Raw genomic sequence first — 18,731 nt, forward strand, 5'->3', positions numbered from 1 at the left:
GGAATGTGTCAGGAACAAGTGGGAAAAGAGGCTGAAGCAGTAGGCCATAAAGAGCTTGATATGGCATGGATTTTATCCTGAAGAAAGTTGGAAACTCTAAAAAGAAAACAGTAAAAGCATAAGACTGTCTGCCAGTGTGTTTACTGTCCCTGGCTTGCCCTCCTACCTCCCATTTTTCTGTCTAGTCCTTTAGTGAGAAGTGGGGAGTTTTATTTTCTCTACCATGCTTATAAAACTTATTGTTCCCACTCTTCCTACCCTCCCCTTCTGACTTTCTGCTTCCCAGTTGTGGCGGGAAATCAGTTGACAAATCTGGTTAGCATTGTCTATACAATTGCGCACAGTACGAATGACATGGATTACTTTATGCAGCTAGGCATTGTATCTAATCCACTTTCACTGTTGAGATGACTTCTGTAAGGTTTTGTTTTCTGTTTTCTTTTGATGGGGTGTGGGTAGTGTTTCATAGAGTTTAGGATATTGATTGAATTCTTTCCCTGCTGAGTAAGGTATAAACATAAAATTTGTTTTAGCGGAACTCTTTAAAATAAAAGTAACATATAGCTAGTAGAATTGCTGTTCAGTCTGCGTAGGCTGTCTCAAGGACACTGTGCCTTGCTATGAGGTGAATGAAGGACTTCCGTAATTGGAAATTGTTTTCAGGAATGAATGAGTGTATTGAGGCAGAGAGTTAACTTGGATTTCTTTCTGGATTGCTGATAGTTTACGTAGTTACTTTGTGCAAATTACGGAATGGTGTTCCCACTGGTGATGTGGCCTCAGGAGACTGGTAGATGGCACTCCTTCAAACAGTTGAAGCCCTGCAGGCACATCCCTTGGCTAGTGGACCATGAACTTGAATTTAGCTCTTGTCTTGCACCCTTAAGCAAGGCACAATCTTTATTTAAAACTGTACTTAACAGCTCCAGATATTTTGAACTTAAGTGATTGAGGATTTGCTATGTGCTTGCTTGGCTGATGTATACTAGGGTAGGGACAAATTTTAGAACAGCCTTTTACCTTGCCCCACAGGCCCCAGTTTTCATCACTCTAGATTTTTTTGACTTAGGCATGTAAGTGGTAGCTCTGCCTAGCAGCATAGTAAGAGGTAGTGTAACTGAATCGTGACTGTTTGAGAGGGCTGTTAAGCTTTGCCCTTGCGTGTCTTTGCTCTGCAACCATTCAGTAGTTATGGGACGGAAGAGGAAACATACGTCAAATGTCAGTATGGTTTAGTTTGTAGTTCTGGTTATCAGGGTACAGATGGAAATGGCTGTTTCAAATACAAGTTTTAAGCTGTCTGGATTTCTTTTTTTTTTTTTTTTTTTAATGTTTTACTTATTTTTGACAGAGAGACAGAGTATGAGCGGGGGAGGGGCAGAGAGAGAGGGAAACACAGAATCCGAAGCAGGTTCCAGGCTCCAATCTGTCAGCACAGAGCCTGACACGAGGCTCGAACCCACAGATCGCGAGATCATGACCTGAGCCAAAGTCGGATGCTCAACCGACTGAGCCACCCAGGCGCCCCTGTCTGGATTCTTCTATCCATAGCCTTCCACTCCCCAAAGGCTTCATTAAAAATTAGCCACATTGGTAGCTAAAAGGAGTTGAAGCTCTGACCAGGTTTTCTGGTTAAGAATAACATGACTCCTCAGTTACTGAATGGTACCATTGACAGGAACTGTATTTAGGTGATTTACTTGTATTGTGTGTTCAGTCCTGTTGAGGTAGGATGATCATGACTCATATTTTGCAGATGATGAAAGTGAGGTTTAGAGAAGCTAACTAACTTGCTCGTGTTACAAGATTTGAGTAAGAGATTCAGTATGCTTTCTCCTCTGTTTAAAAAGTCTTCTAAGATTAAATCTTCCAAATTCTGTTTATGAGAAAGAAAACATAGTAAAGTAAAAAATTACATATCTGACTTTATTTAAAACATGTATTCCCAATTAATTATAAAATTCATATGGAATAGTAATGTGTAATATTACATAAAATGAAGTTACCCTTTTTTTATTTTAGAGAAAGAGTGCATGTGAGCTGGGGAAGGGGCAGAGGGAGAGGGAGAATTGCCCCTATCCTTATTGGTACTAGAAGACTTTGTAGGGGCCCCTGGGTGGCTCATTCAATTAAGCGTTCAGCTCTTGATTTCAGCTCAGGTCATGATCCTGTGGTGCTTGGGATCGAGCCCCACATCAGGCTCCACGCTGATGGCATGGAACCTGCTTGGGATTCTTCGTCTCCCTCTCTTATCTCTGCCCTTCCCCTGCTCATATTTTCTCTCTCTCTCTCTCTCTCTCAAAAATAAAAAACATTAAAACACTTTGTAATCTGGATACATTATTTCAAAATTCCGGTGCTTTAATTTCAACTTTTTTTTTAAATTTCAACTTTATTTTGAGAGAGAGAGCGTGAGTGGGGTGCAGGACAGAGAGAGAGAGAAAGAGAGAGAGAGAGAGAGAGAGAGAGAGAGAGAGAATGAATGAATGAATGAATGAATGAATCCCAAGCAGGCTCCTTGCTGTCAGTGCAGCACCCAATATGGGGCTCGGTCTTGTGAATTGTGAGATAATGACCTGAGCTGAAATTAAGAGTTGGATGCTCAACCTGCTGAGCCACCTAGGCGCCCCTCAGGTTATCTTCTTTTGGCCTCAAGATGTTAATAAACTATAGTTACTTAAGATTATTTCATATTTTCCCCTCCTGCTAATGTTTATCTCAGCTTTTCAGTGCACTCTTCACTCCCCTAATCAAGGGTAAAAGAGCTCCCAGCTTGTTGAGAGGAGTCCTGGGCGCTAAGACCAGCACTCCCTGTTGCCCTGACCTCATGGTTTTAGTTATACTTTATAAAATCATTATCAAGAATCAAGGGGCCATTTGTTTAATCTTCCATATCGGTGCAGTTTCAGGGGTGTACTGGATATAACAGATCCAAGCATATTTATTTATTACAGTTGGATAGTATATAGTTCCGTAGTATTAAAAGTATACACTTTACCTGGTGGACTTTTTATTACTTTCATGGGCAGAATTTAGTACTACAACACTACTAGCTGTAGAAGACCATACTTTTTTAACATCAAAGCCTCTGAAGCCGCCATCTGGAAAGATGTGAGAAAGTAAGCATTTGATGAAACGCTAATCACCGAACTATACTTTATTCTGACTCCTTCCTTTCTACTTTTCCTCTCTCAGCCAGTTGTTGTCACGTGCAGTTGTTTGCACCTTCACAGTACCGGCACCCAGTCGCCTCCTTGTACTTCTCCCACTACACTGCTGAAGGCCTTGGGCACCTCTTGCCTTGCTTACCGAATGAGCCTTTTGGCTGGTCCTCTTTTCTCTTTAAAAATATCCAGTGTCTCCAAACTCAGCCTACTATTCGTGGCCTCTTCCACTTGAAGCCAGTCCACATCTGCATTTTCTCCTTCTGTATCCTCCTCTCTTATTGTTTGTGCCAGGTTTGCTTTGTCAGGAACTGTCTTCCTTCTTTCAACCTTATTTTGGAGTACTTTAAGTCAGCTTACATGTGGAATCCTCCCTGACTCCCTGCATCCCTCTGACCCTTCATTTAATCTCTGCTTTCTTTATCAAGGAATAATGTAAGTTTTACCAAGTATTGAAACTTTATATATGCTGTCTTTATCTTCTTCAGTGGTCAAATAAGCTTTCTTGGGGGTCTTGGGAAATCTTTGATTTCCTCAGAGGAATGTAGCAGTGAACGAAAGCAGACACAGTCTAAGGGAACTTACAGCCTATTTGGGGAGACAGTCATTATTTAATAATCTTAGAGAACATTGAAGGTACTTACCCAAAAAATACAAAAATACTAATTCAGAGGAATATATGCACTCTTGTGTTCATAGCAGCATTATTTACAATAGCCCAGATATGGAAGCAGCCTAAGTGTACATTGATAAATGAATGGATAAAGGTGTGGTGTGTACACACACACACACACACACACACACACACAGGAATATTCAGCCATAAAAAGGAATGAAATCTTATCATTTGCAACAATATGGATGGAGTAGAGAGTATAATGCTAAGTGAAATAAGTCAGTTGCAGAGGGGTGTAGGGTGGGGGAATGGGTGCAGTAGGCGATCGGGATTAAAGAGTACACTTATGATGAGCATTGAGTAATGTATAGAATTGTTGAATAACTAATTGTACACCTGAAACTAATATAATATTGCATGTTAGCTGTACTGGAATTAAAATTAAAAACTTAATAAAAAGGGGTGCCTGGGTGGCTCAGTCAGTTAAGCGTCTGACTCTTGATTGCGGCTCAGGGCATGACCTCACGGTTTGTAGGTTTGAGCCCTGAGTTGGGCTCCATGCTGATAGCGCAGAGCCTGCTTGGTATTCTCTCTCCCTCTCTTTCTTTTTAAAAAAAAAAAAATTTTTTTTAACGTTTTATTTACTTTTGAGACAGGGAGAGACAGAGCATGAACAGGGGAGGGTCAGAGAGAGGGAGACACAGAATCTGAAACAGGCTCCAGGCTCTGAGCTGTCAGCACAGAGCCCGACGCGGGGCTCGAACTCACGGACCGCGAGATCATGACCTGAGCCGAAGTTGGCCGCTTAACCGACTGAGCCACCCAGGTGCCCCACTCCCTCTCTTTCTTTGTCCCTCACATGCATGTGCTCGTTCTCTCAAAATAAATAAATAAATAAATAAATAAATAAATAAATAAAACATTGAAACTGTGGTAAGTGCTATGGGATAGAGTACATGGTATTCATGGTGTCATAGATGTTATAGTGGTTTTGACCCAGACAACTTTTTTGCAAAGTGAGAATTGAGCTGAGGGAATTAGACAAAGAAGGGTAGGGAAGTGCTGTTAGAGTGTAAGGTAAGAGCAAAGGTGGGAGGGAGCATGGCCAATATAAACCACCGAAAGAAGGCCAGGATGGTGAGATTACAGAGTTCATGGGGTATAAGATAAGGCTGGAGAGCTGGGTAGGACCAGTGGATGTTAAAGAATTATTACAGCTTTTACCCTCAGATCAATGCAAAGCCATTGAAATGTTTAATCATGGAGATAAGATTTGTGTTTCAGATCTCTGGCTGCAGTGTAGAAGATGAATTGGAGGTGGAGGGGATCAGCAGTGGGCATGGGCAGTCTATTGTATTTGAACAACTGCAATAACGTATTAAACCCAAAGTCTCAGTGACTTGATACAGAAAATACTACTCTCTATCTTGTGGAGTTCAGGGGAGTCAGGCAGTCTTCTTCTGTCTTGAAGTGTGTCCACCAAGGTCCTCTTGTCAGGGGAAGACAGAGCTTGAAGATCACTGTTAAAGAGCCAGGGCTAGAAGTCATTTGTAGTACTGTGTACAGCTTTTGCTAAGCAGAACTCCATGGCTGCCCGCTGAACTTGCAAGGGAGGCTGGGGAATGTAGTCTTCCTGTGTGCTCATGAGGAGGAAGCAGTGTGGTGTATACATAATCTTGATCTCTCCCCTGCAACCACTTGGGAGGTTATTGTAGCAGTCAGATAACAGGCAGTGGTGGCTTGGGCTGGGAGAGTGGCAACAGAGATGGAGAGAGTCGAAGGTCTTGGAAAAGATACAAAAAACCAAAGGGCTGAATGTGGTGAGGGAGAAAGAAGTGTTGAGGATATCTCTTAGGTTTGGAGCCTATGTAACCCGGATGGTGGTATGTACTGAGAAAGGAAAACTGGGTAGAAGAGGACTTTGGGCATGCTGAGCATCCGATCTCTTTTGAGTCATGCAGCTGAAGATTTTAGATAGGAAATTGGGTGTAAAGGCTTCCAGGTCAGGCAGAAATCTGAACAATGTGTGAGTCATTTGGATTAGATGATTGAAACCTTACGCATGATAAAATCTCCTAGGGAGAGTGCAGAGTCCTTCCTTTCCACCTAGCTGCCATCAGCATCTCAGTACTGCCAGATTGCTCTACTGTCACCCTCTCTGACCTCAGCTGACCTTTAGATGTCCTCAGAGCCTCTTTGCTTGTCCTCAGGTGATCCCCTTGGGAACTCCTTGTAACAGCTGTTATAAATCTTTACCTAATATGCCCTCAAACCCCTGCTCTACTTCTTCTAGCTTATACTTCACAGAGAAAACAGAGCCTTTCAAGTACAGTTTTTAGCAGTGTGTCTTCCTTCTCGAAACAGTTACCCTCCCCTTTTACTATTTTAGAGGGAAAAATGTGTAGGTTCCCCCCACTATCCAAAAGTAGAGTGATCCTTTGAAACCTTTCATAAGCCAGAATGGTGTAGCAATTACCATTAATTTATATGGAAAAACTTGGGGTGCCTGGGTGGCTCAGTTGGTTAAGCATCCGACTTTGACTCAGATCGTGATCTCACAGTTGGTGGGTTCGAGCCCGGCGTAGGGCTCTGTGCTGACAGCTCAGAGCCTGCTTCGGGTTCTGTGTCTCGCTCTCTCTCTGCCTCTCCCTGTTTGTGCGCTCTCTCTCTCTCTCTCTCTCTCTCTCTCTCTGTCAAATATTAAAAAATAACAACAAAAAAATAATTTATATGGAAAAACTTTTGAGCATTTGCAGACCCAAAAACATGACCTTTTTTCTTAGGCTCTTCTGATACCTTAGGACACACCTTGATAACAAATGAACAAAATAAATCAAGATAAAGCACACATGCCCACAGACACTGTTTAAAGCTATGGTGTCTTGATGAGGAAATGCTGAGTGTAGCTCTGGGCAAGGAGCTTGACAGGGCCACTCACTGCTTGGGGGTATGCACTGCTTCCATACAAATGCTGAACACTAGTTTTGCTATTTGCCTTTTTTTTTTTTTTTTTTTTTGTAAAAGTGAAAATCTTTAGATTTCTTTTGGTCTGCAAAAGCATACTAATGGCAGGTCTTTCATAAAAGTAAAGTGGTATAACTTGAACTTTGGAAAATCAAGGGATATTTGTATATTCTTTTCTAAGACTGATGATCCCATCATCTCATAGAATTTTTGTGATTTATAAGTGTCTGATGATTTTAAGTACTCTCTCTCTCTCTCTCTCCCCCCTCCATATATGTGTGTGTGTGTGTGTGTATACACACACACACACACACACACACACACACACACCCCGCCCCCGCCTTTGGTGTTTTGGTTTTCCTCCTCTTGTTCCTTCAAACTCTTAAACTTTTAGTATGGTCAGATTTCCCCAGTCCTAAGACAATTTCTGTAAAGTTAGCACACTATTTTCCCTTTGCCATTAACCATCTTGTGCTTTCTGTCTTTAACTCCTCAGTTTACCCCAGTAAATCTTCAGCCCATTACCCTGGACTTCTGCCCATTCCTCCAATCTCCTGAAATGCATAGAAACTCAATTGCCAAACTTGGTGGTCTGTTTCAGTCATTCTCAAGCTTCAGAGTTTTTGGTATTGTTGACCCCTCCTGCCCACTCTCCCGTGGCTTCTAGGATGCTGTTTTCTCCCTTCTAACTTTTTCTTTCTGGTTTCCTGATCATTTCTTCTTAGTCCCCTTGACTTGCTACTCTTTTGCAACTTAATGGTAGTGCCTCTAAGATATTGATTATAGTCCAAAATACCTATTAGATACATGCTCACGTTGCCAGCTGCTAACTGGTCATCTCCACCTAGATGTCTTTAAAATTAACATACTCTGGATATTTGTAATTGCTTCAGAAGTGGTCTTCCTGTTTTCATTGTGTTTGCCAGTTTTTTCCTTCACAGTCTTCAATGTTAATTTCCTCAAGTACAAGGGTCTGTAGTATTCCTTTCATCAGAAACTTCATAAACCTCCTTTCTGATAGAGAAAAGCTCAAAACTTCTCCTTACTGAAGCTTTTAAGGTTCCTCTAAATTACAGCTAGATTTGGCTGAGATTAGTTGCATTATAATTGCAGAATACATATTGACTTTGTTTTCAATTACTGGTATGTGATTAATAGGATTTATTTCTAAGTCAGAATTTAAAGTGTTGTTTGAGGTAATTCACTTACATATTGACAGGTACATTCAAATGATTGGTTGTATATAAGACTTCCAATGTTTCCTTCATGCTTTTAAATATGGGTTGGTCAATTGTGATTTATGGATCAGCATATGGACTAGGGAGTTAGAGGAAGTGGGGGCTCTTTCTAGTGTTCATTAATCTTTGTTACTTTGGACATTTTATTCACCTCTGTTCAAAAAAGCAAAATAAAGATTCTTGTTTAACAGAGATGAACTGTTGAAGATCAGAACAATACTACTCTTAAAGCAGTGAAAGAAAATTTAAGAAAATTGCTTTTTAAAAGCAGGAAAGTGATAAAATCATATCGCTTTTGAGGTAGTTTTGTAGTCTTAATTTTCTCTACTACTTCATTAATTTAGAGTGAAAAGTTTATAAACAAAATGGATTAGATTAGATAGGATTGAAGTAGATTATGATCAGATACAGATTGGATAGGATTGAAGTGTGTTAGAGCTCTTTTAATAAATGAGATGACTATATTGCCTAGTTACCTCAATATTAAGTACATGCTAGAATCTTAGTATATTTTAATCCCCAGAATTCCTATGTGCATTTTTAAAGTAATAGCTTTATTACTAAGATATAATTCACATATCATAAAGTATAATTCAGTTATTTTCAGTATATTCAGAGTTGTGCATCCATCACCACTGTCAAATCCTGGAGCATTTCATCACATCACAAAGAAACCCCATGCCTGTTAGTGGTCACTCCCCATTCCTTTTCCCCCTTAAGCCCCTGGAAACCACTGATCTGCTTCCTGTCTGTGGATTTGTCTATTTTGGACATTTCATAGAAATAGAATCATGCAATATATGGCCTTTTATATCTGGCTTCTTTCACTTAGCATAATGTTTTGTGAGGTTTTATCCATGTTATAGCATGTAACGCCACCTTATTTTTTTTATGGCTGGATAATACTCCACTGTATGGATACTACCACGTTTTGTTTGTCCGTTCATCAGTTGGTAAACATTTGGGTCTTTCTACCTTTTAGCTATTATGAATCATGCTGATCTGAACATTCCTGTAAAAGTTTTTAAGTTTTATTTTATTTTTTAAATTTTGTATGAGAGAGAGTGTGTGCGCCCAAGTGGGGTAGGGGCAGAGAGAGAGGGAGAGAGAATCTTAAGCAGGTTCCACGCCCAGCTATATCTCAGGACCATGAAATTATGACCTGAGCTGAAACCGAGAGTCAGACGCTTAACTGACTGAGCCACCCAGGTGCCCCGTGTACAAGTTTTTATATGGACATACGTTTTCATTTCTCTTGTGCATATACCTAGGAGTGGCTTTGATAGGTATTAACTCCGTGTTTAACTTTTTGAGAAACTTCCAAACAGTTTCCTGAAGCAGCTGCATTGTTTTGCGGTTCTGTCAGCAAAGGGTTCTGTCAGCAGTAGAAGGGTTCTAGTGTTTGAACAGCCTTAACAGCATTTGTTACTGCCGTCTTTTTTGTTAGTCCTACTGGGTGTGAAGCAGTAGTTCCTTGTAGTTTTGATATATTTTTCCCTAATGGCTAATGATGGTGAGCGCTCCTTCCAAGTGCTTACTGACCCTTTTTATATCTTTCTGGCAAAGGTCTATTCAGATCCCTTAACTCTATTTAATTTGGGTTGTGTTTTTAATTTTTGAGTTATAAGGGACTTTTGTAATATTCTGGATACAAATTCCTTACTGGATATATGATTTGCAAATATTTTCTCCCCGTATGTGGGCTGTCCTTTCATCTTATATGCAGTTTTATTAATCACATTACTTGACATTAATTTTGCATTGTTTAGTATTTAAATTCTGTTAAGGTCATAAATCTTGCTTTAGAAAAGCTAACATGCAAACCACAGTAGTTAATGAAGCATTAAAAATTATGGCTCTAGTGAAGTTAGTGTAAATAGAACACTTCTTAAAGATGAAAAGATTAAAAACTGGCTTTAGATTTTTTGCTCTGAAGATTATGTGTAACTGCTTCCTCATTTCAGAATAGCAAGTATAACATGGTAAAAGGCTTATTTTTCTGGTCAGTATGATCTTAAACTGTCTTCTTTCTATAGCAGTAAACATTTTCTTACCCTTTTTTTAAATGTGCAGTATAAAAGACCTATATCATTGTGTAAGCTTAAGATATACAAGGTATTGATTTGATAGAGTTATGTATTACAGTGTGATGATTACATTAATACCACTATCTTGTCACATAATTATCATTTCCATGGTCAAAACAATTAAGGTCTAGTCTCAGTTTTAGTTACCCTGATCTTAATTTAAAATTTGAAGATTTTAGGGGTGCCTGGGTGGCTCATTCAGTTAGGGTCTTGATTTCAGCTCAGGTCATGATATCACGGTTGGTGGGATTGAGCCCTGAGTTGGGCTCTGTGCTGACAGTGCAGAGCCTTCTTGGGATTCTCTCTCCCTCTCCTTCTGCCCCTCCCCTGCATGTGTGCTCATTTGGCCTCTCTCTTTCTCAAATAAATAAATAAATAAATAAAACTTAAACTTGGGGATTTTGTGAGTGAAATCTTAAAGGCATATGACTAATATGTTACTGAATATTAATCATATGATTTTGAAATGTAAGTAGAACAAAGACCTTTTAACTCCTCTTTTATTAGAGAAAGATATGCTGGGGGGATGGGATTTTCCCAACCCAGCCATTCTGTCCCTCTGTTGTGCATTATGAAAATAATTTTGGGTATCATTAACCCAAACTGGGAGGTGACTAGTCCCCGGCAGGGCTCTGAACAACCTCTTCAAAAAGAAAAGAATCCACCTCAAGGAAGCATCTTTTTCTAGGTTTTAGGGTAGGAGGGGTTGCTGTCGCTCAGTCTTCTTACTCCCATATAATAGTGATGAATATTTTATGGATGTAATCTTTTTAAAAGTTCAATGCCTGAAATTAGTGATTACAGCTTAGATTTTGTTTTTCTGTTGGATGATGAGTTCTTAAAAATTTGAAGTGCATGCCATTCTATAACAAAAAGTTACATAGTGTTTTTATGTTTGGCACAATAAAAGTTGTAAGCTTCCTTCTGATTTCCGCCCCCCCCCCCCTTATAGGCCTCAGGAGTGCAAGTTGCAGATGAAGTATGTCGCATTTTTTATGACATGAAAGTTCGGAAGTGCTCCACACCAGAAGAAATCAAGAAAAGAAAGAAGGCTGTCATTTTTTGTCTCAGTGCAGACAAAAAGTGCATCATTGTAGAAGAAGGGAAAGAGATCTTGGTTGGAGATGTTGGTGTAACCATAACCGATCCTTTCAAGCATTTTGTGGGAATGCTTCCTGAAAAAGATTGTCGCTATGCTTTGTATGATGCAAGCTTTGAAACCAAGGAATCCAGAAAAGAGGAGTTGATGTTTTTTTTGTGGTAAGCATCAGAAATATCGAGGCTCTGTAAAACTCAGTGTTGATCTCTTATTGTTGGCACTTGGAGAACCAGTTCCTAGGGCCAAAATGATTTTCAGTCAAGCTATTTGCAGTCGTTGTCATTTAGTTTTTATTTTTAGGGCTTCATAATGTCTTAGCTGGATTGATGTTTGTGGGATGAAAACTAAATTTTACTCTCTGTGTATTTGAAAGACTATGACTTTTATTAATTGAATTTTTTGGTAGGAGAAGGGACAGGAGCTAGATGTTATGCATTCTCTGAACTCACTTTTTTTTTTTTAATTTTTAAATATTTGTTTATTTTGAGAGAGGACACAGAGGATCCAAAGCAGGCTCTGCACTGACACCAGAGAGCCTGATGTAGAGCTTGAACTCATGAACTGTGAGATCATGACCCAAGCTGAAATTGAACACTTAACCCACCGAGCCACCCAGGCACCCCTGGACTCACTTCTTATAAGTTACAGTTTCTCAAAAAATTCTTCCTGGAATCCTGAGGAGAAAGTTTAGCGCACCAAAATCCTTCTGCAACATGTCTTGCAGGAACCAACTCCTCACTTTTTAAATCACCCATCCTTGTCCCTCTGTGCTTTGTTACTTTTGAAGTCGGTACTGGTATTACAACTGTAATTAGCTCAGGGTAGCCACTAGCCACTGTGGCTATTTAAATTTAAAATAATTAAAATTAAATACATTTTAAAATTCAGTTTTTTAGTCCAATTGCCACATTTCAAATGCTCAGTAGCCACATATGACTAGTGGACACTTTACTGGGTAGCACAGACAGGACAGTTCCATCATTGCAGAAAGCTCTACTGGACATTGTTCTAAATGGTGAAAAAGTGTTATAAAAGTGATTGATGTGGCCTTTTTCTTGAAAGGCTATTTAAATTAGTTATTCTCGTCTTTTCAAGTAAGTTTGAGATTAAGCTTGAGTTGCCAGTCACACATGTATGTCTTACTTAGTTGTATTATGCTACTGTCCTTGATAAGGAACTCTTACACAGAATATTCTCTAGCTTCCGATGGAAGGGGGGAATGGTGACAGCCTTTGATTCTGGGGGAGCGAGGGTCCTCTTGATACTTTTGCTTGAGGCAGGGCAAGGCGAGGAGGGGCTTAACTTTTAACTGCGTGCCACCAATGGCTTGGGATATGGAGCTAGGTAGTCAAAAGAATTCTGGTTTAAAAGGAATGTAACTCTAGATCACTCCTCAGTTACATTGCAGCAAGCCTTTATCGAACTTGGTTAAACCAAGATGCTGTGTGGATATAAATATGGGGTCAAGGGTGCTTGTTTGGGGGCAGCTTTTTGTTCTGCAAGCCTGACAGCCACGGACATACATACGTAAGGATCGTAGCTAATGGGACCTCAGGTGAACGCATTCCTGATTTTAACTTTTATTTCTGCTACATTCCAGCGTTTGTGTTAGGGCCTGCGAAAACAGCTGTGAGGAAAACAGGTAAAGCCTCTGCCCTTCTAAGATTTATAGCTGAGTGGTAGAGATGGCAGCTAAAGGATTAGTTTTTTAAGTTGGTGCCTGTTTCCTTCCTTTGCGCTGTTTTTTTCCCCTGGTGTTTATACTTTTTTCCCCCACTGTGAATACGTCCTTATTAAAGGACATTTGGAGAATATTTGGAAAGAAGAAAGGGAAATTCAGTGTTAATGCAGTGTTTTGTTTTGCATTGCTCCTTTAAGAAATTGTAAAATTGTATAGGAGTTTCCCACAGCAGGCTCTGTTTAGGGCCCAGGAAATGGCTCTTAAGGGGTTTTAAAAATCTGGTTAGAGGGCACCTGTGGGGCTCAGTTGGTTAAGTGTGAGACTCTTGATTTCCAGGATCCCACCTGCTTGGGATTTTCTCTCTCTCCCTCTGTCTCTCTGCCCTTACCCCATGTATGCATGCACGCTCTCAAAATTAACTAACTACATATGTGTTTGGTTAGAGTAGAATCAGAACAGCTAATGCCTTTTCCTGTCCCTGACCTATTTTGTGTGAAGAAAGAACCCAGGTAACTTTGCAGCTCAAGCAATTTCCAGACCTGAGGTGGTGGTTATGGCCTTGCCTCCCTCCTTGGAACTTCAGGTTGGGAGGAATAAGCACCTGAGAGACACACAGACTGCGTTTTCTGGTTCCCAAGGATGGAGACTGCCCGCTGTGGGAGGAGTGGATTAGGTGAGGTCCACACCAGCCTTTGTCGCTAATGGCTGTGGAAGACTGTCTAGAAACGTGGCAGCTGAATGCAAGCATTGGGTGTTTAAAAGTACTTAACTGTACTCCATCTAGGAGTGTATGTAGATAGTGGGGAGTGGAGGCAGTGGGGCTTGATGGTATCGTGCGAAATGATCCGTTCATGGACAAGGGGTTTGGATAGGATGAGAGTTTTCTGTCCATTGTTAATATTTCTATTATTTTTCTATTAATATTTCTGATAATATTTCTATTATTTTTCAATATTGCTGGTGAAGAAAGTGGTGAAGCATGCTTTCCAGTATTCATTCAAGAGGAGGGAGACACTAACATTTTTGTAAATACAAGATAATAGTAATATTGACAATTAAGGCATATTAATGCTGAATTGCTTATGCTTAAAAAAAAAAAATCCTTGTGATTTCTTTTACTATTTGAGACTAAGATGGAAAGCACATACTTGTGTGGTCAGAATTTGCCGTTGGAATAGACGTAAATGAAGGGATTGGTGAGGGGTAAGAAGGGGACTTTTACTTTGTTTTCTAAAAAAGAATATATTACAAATAATCTGAAGCAAAAATGCTTAAGTTGCATTTCTTAATTCAGGGTGGCAAATACTTGATTTACAAATTATTCTCTGTACTTTTCTGTGTTTTGAAACTTTTTTTCTAACCAGAAGGAGTTAAAAACCTTGTATAAAGATGGTTGTAATTTGCCTGAACTTATTGATAAAAATGGGGAAAAAAATTTAAAGAAAACAAATTGGGTGATATAGTCAATTGACCAGTGTGGGGATTTTTTATTATGGACCGTTAATCTGATTTTAAATCAGTGGTTCTAGTTTCCACCTTAGTCAACCTGAGCCATTGTGTGTATGCGTGTCCATCATGACATCTCTAAGGAGGTGGGAAATAGGAAAATTGGGTAGTTAGTAAAACTCTCCTGGGAGATTCTGAGGACCGTCCCCTATCACTGATGCAAATGCTTAACACAGTGTAAGTTGTACTTTCTCTAAACGTTTTTTCCATTTTTGGCATCTTTTTATCCAGGGCACCAGAACTAGCTCCTCTGAAAAGTAAAATGATCTATGCAAGCTCCAAGGATGCAATCAAAAAGAAGTTTCAAGGTATGGATTAGATTTACTTGCAAATATTTAGAGGTGTGGTGAGCCTGGAATTGGGGGCTGCATCTTTTCTAAGAAGCACCTTATTTCCTTTGGAGAGTCTTGGTGACAAAGAAGGCACGTGCTGCCTGGTTTGAGGAAAAACCTGGAAGACTGAACCCGGCTTTCAGCATGTCTTCTGCCTTATGCTGGTCACTCCGGGTCTGAACAGCCTGTCTTGAAAACCTTATTCTCAGGGAGGGGTAGGGGTAGGGGGCACACACAAAAAACCCCCAAACACCTTATTCTCTGGACATTGCCCGCATAGGACTTGTTTAGGCTGGTTTTAAACTAGTTTGGGATGCTGCTGAGTCTCTCACACGGCATGTGGAGATTAATTGGTTTGTGTTGGTCATACTAAGTAGTGAATTTATAGCCTTTGAATGTGTTGACATAATAAAGTTGCATAAAAGAGACATTCATAAATGGGAAAGGATACTCTGTCTCTAGCTTTACTTTGGAATGGTATGATTTTAGCTAATTGTCTCATCTGTGTCCAAAGGAAAGTGCCCTTCTTGAACTGGCCAGTTATCTCTGACTTGCCACTGGGTGAGTGGGATCCTGATGAGACGGCCTGACTGTACTTACTGCCTCCGCCAGGAGGAAATGTTGGTATGATGGGAGGAGCATGGGGCAAATGCCCAAAGACCTGCAATGAGGGCTAAGCTTGTAATCTAACTGCTGTGTGACCCTGGCCCAAACCGCTTAACCTCCTTCGACCTTGATTCTCTCCATAGCAGAATGGGAGGCTTGGTCTGGATTGTGTAGGCTCAGTTTAAGAGGTGTCCCATCACCTTCCTTGCCGTGGCTAGCTCCAAACAGCTGTGTGAGCCAAGGTCATAGGGCTTGGCCCAGTGTGGTTTTTGTTTGGTTTTACCATGGCTGGCTTCTATATTCTTGTAGTGGAACAGGTTTGCTCTAGCTTGTTTTGCTTAGGAAAACTCACTTCTTTTCTTGAAGCCTGCTGCTGCATAGTTCAGGCCTGTCAGATGTCAGATTCCACAGGCATTTGGGTTGATGTTGCTCTCCCCGCCCCCCCACCGCCGGAAGTGTGTTCACTGGTTGGTTAACTGATGTTTTAGCGGGACTCCTTAACGTTCCACAATGCAACTGAAAAAGATTGACAATGGATTCCTTACCGTCCTTATTCTGTGTTGCCTTTCAGTAAAGGAAATGAAATTGCTATATAGACTTGGCCTGGTGATGTTAAAGATGGTCACCTTGTTGCTTTTTTTTCCCTAGAGAAACCATTACTGGCTTTCTCTAGTCAGTCTAAGCGGTCCAAAGGCTGACCTGCTGTACTTTCTGCAGCTTAAGAAATGGTCTTAAAATTATGAACAATCAGAAACAATGCAGCTGTTTGAAAAACAGTAGCTGTTTACAGAGAAGCTACTGTATGTGATTCCCTAAGTGAGCTGATTCTGCAGCGTGGTGATGTAATTTTTCTGAGAAAGCAATCAGTAACACATTTTACATAGTTTTCATTGTGATTGAGTTCTTAAACGTATAGTATAATACCACTGGAGAGTTAACTTCTAGAGCAAAGGAGATGCTGGTTGTGTAAATACTCTTATTCTTCAGTGTAGTTAACTAAAATCAACTGTGCAATCAAAACACTGAATTCATATTTTTACTTACATTTTAAAAACCAAGAAAATTACTAGACCTGCTTTTTAACTTTTTATTGAAGTACAACGTAGCTATAGAAAAGTATGCATCATAAATGATTGTAGAACTCAATTTTCACAAACTGAACAAAATGGTGGTTTCTTGATTTAACAACCAGCACCCCAAAAGTCTCCCTCATATCCCTTCCAGTCACACCACTTTCTTTTACTCCTTCCTCCACGTGGAGCCAGCACCCTGACTTCTAGCAGCATAAAATAGCTTTGGCTGATTTTCTGTTATACAAATAGAATCATCTAGAATGTATGTTTTTATAAAGTTTGGCTTCTTTTAGTCAGCATTCTGTTAGTCTTTCATGTTGTCGCATGTAGCTACAGATTATTGATTCTCCTCACTGTGTAGTATTCTGTTGTTTGTATATACCACAGTTTGTCTATCCATGTTAGCGCTGGTCTTTTAAAACAGTTGCTGTCTTAGAGAAATAGGTTAAATTACTGCTATAATTCTTAAATAGAATTGTTGTTTTTCCTTCCTAGGCATAAAACACGAATGTCAAGCAAATGGGCCAGAAGACCTCAATCGGGCTTGTATTGCTGAAAAGCTAGGTGGATCCTTAATTGTAGCTTTTGAAGGATGCCCTGTGTAGACCATCATTCAGTGCCACAAATTGAAAGCTTCCATGTTTAATGTTATCCTCTTGCTATATAAATGTTTAGGCCAGGGTCTCACTGAGGGGGAGCTGTCTTGTCATCTGTTAGAGTAAATTAAATATTCTATAAACATGTGCAGATGGCCCTAAATAAATCTAAAATCTGAAGTTTTATTGGTGTGAAATTAAATTCTTATTGGCCAGATGCCTGTTTTTGATGGGTTGGCTTGTAAAGATTTTTGTTAAACTCATGATTTTTAATAATGCAGTTCACAAAACAGTACAAGGCCGTATGAAGAGAATCACTGCATCTTTGTAACCTCAGCAGTTACTTTGTTTCTTTGCTTAGAGAATTGATCATAATCTGGTTATAATTTTGGCCCAAATTTATTCTCTCTGGAGCTAAACTGCATACTAGAAAATAAATCTCCTCACCATATGTAACAGCACTAATATACTAACTACAGTAAGACTAAGTCAGGCAGCCTTCTAATTCTAGCAACTGTGTGATGGAGACTGCCTCAGAATTGTGCACACTTCTAACTGGCGCTGATTTTGCAAAGCACTATTTTGAGCACGCGGCTGGAATACAGGAAGCAGCTCTCTGCACCTGCAGTAAGCTCTCCATTCGCTAGTTCGGGAGACTGCTCTGAGAGTGACCTTGCATCTTGGAAATAAAATCATGGTGTGTCCTCAGGAGAATGTGCAATACCTTGCAATGACTTCATTATAACACAAATTAGGGCTCCATTGTAATATACTTTGTTAATGAAAATGATAAAATGTGTATTGACAAGCTGGGACACTTGTGACCTCTTTAATTGTGTCTCCTTCAAAATTTTGTTGCTTCTGGTACAGTAAAGTGTGGAAGAACATTAGGTACATGTTTATGCTGGGGCCTGGGAGAACTTCCAAATTTCCTAGAGCAGTTTGTGGATTGTATGGGAAATGGGGAGCAGGTGTAATGGATGACACCCACGGAAGCCACTACCTGATGACACTTGCAAGTGATTGTCCTTAACATCACAGGCATAATGACACTTTGAACGGTGTAGAGATGCACACGGTTGGACTTAGAAGTAGCAGTATTGGCTTTATGTAATAAAGGAAGCATTTTTAACTCCCTCTCGTGTAATTATTCACGGTGAATTGGGGATGGAGGACTTTGCCTTCCATAAGTGGGGTAAGGCATGGAGGTTTGGGTATTTCGGACCATTAGAGTTAAGATCACAGTTCTTTCCTCCTCTTATTGAATGAGGAAGTTGGTGTAAAAGTTGGGAATCCTTTCCTACTCTAAATGTGTATTCAAACAGCAGGCTTATATCTCCTGATTTGTTTGGGAGACAAAAACGTTACACTTAAATCAAAATACTTCTTTCAGAGTTGTCTAGGGGCACCTGGGTAGTTCAGTCAGTTGAAGAACATCTGACTCTTGATTTCAGCTCAGGTCATGATCCCAGGGTCATGAGATCAAGCCACATGTTTGGTTCCAGGCTGGGTGTAGAGCCTGCTCTCCCTCCCTCCCTCCCTCCCTCCCTCCCTCCCTCCCTCCCTCCCTCCCTCCGTCCGTGTGTCTGTCTGTCTCTCACCCTCTGCCCCCTCCTCCACACTCGCTCTCAAAAAAAAAAAAAAAGGTCTAGAAGACAGTGCCGGCTACTGGCTTACTGTTACTGATGGACTGCTTGTCATTCTTTCTTCCGGAGTTTCTTATTTTCTCTACTGCAAAGCAGTGCTTTCAGAGACCGTATATATTAACA

The 18,731-nt window shown here is 40.3% G+C and overlaps 1 protein-coding gene across 1 annotated transcript in view; it reads left to right on the forward strand.

The window, feature by feature from the left end:
* DSTN (destrin, actin depolymerizing factor) overlaps positions 1-18,097 on the forward strand; it is a 35,455-nt gene extending 17,358 nt beyond the window's left edge. The window contains exons 2-4 of the mRNA XM_043602942.1: positions 11,022-11,329; positions 14,587-14,663; positions 16,862-18,097. Of these exons, the coding sequence (XP_043458877.1) occupies positions 11,022-11,329; positions 14,587-14,663; positions 16,862-16,971 (495 nt within the window). The 3' untranslated portion in view covers positions 16,972-18,097. The remainder of the gene's footprint in view (positions 1-11,021; positions 11,330-14,586; positions 14,664-16,861) is intronic.
* Positions 18,098-18,731: the final 634 nt, after the last annotated feature.

This window comes from Prionailurus bengalensis, chromosome A3 (assembly GCF_016509475.1).
Source record: "Prionailurus bengalensis isolate Pbe53 chromosome A3, Fcat_Pben_1.1_paternal_pri, whole genome shotgun sequence".
In the NCBI taxonomy this organism is placed as follows: domain Eukaryota; kingdom Metazoa; phylum Chordata; class Mammalia; order Carnivora; family Felidae; genus Prionailurus; species Prionailurus bengalensis.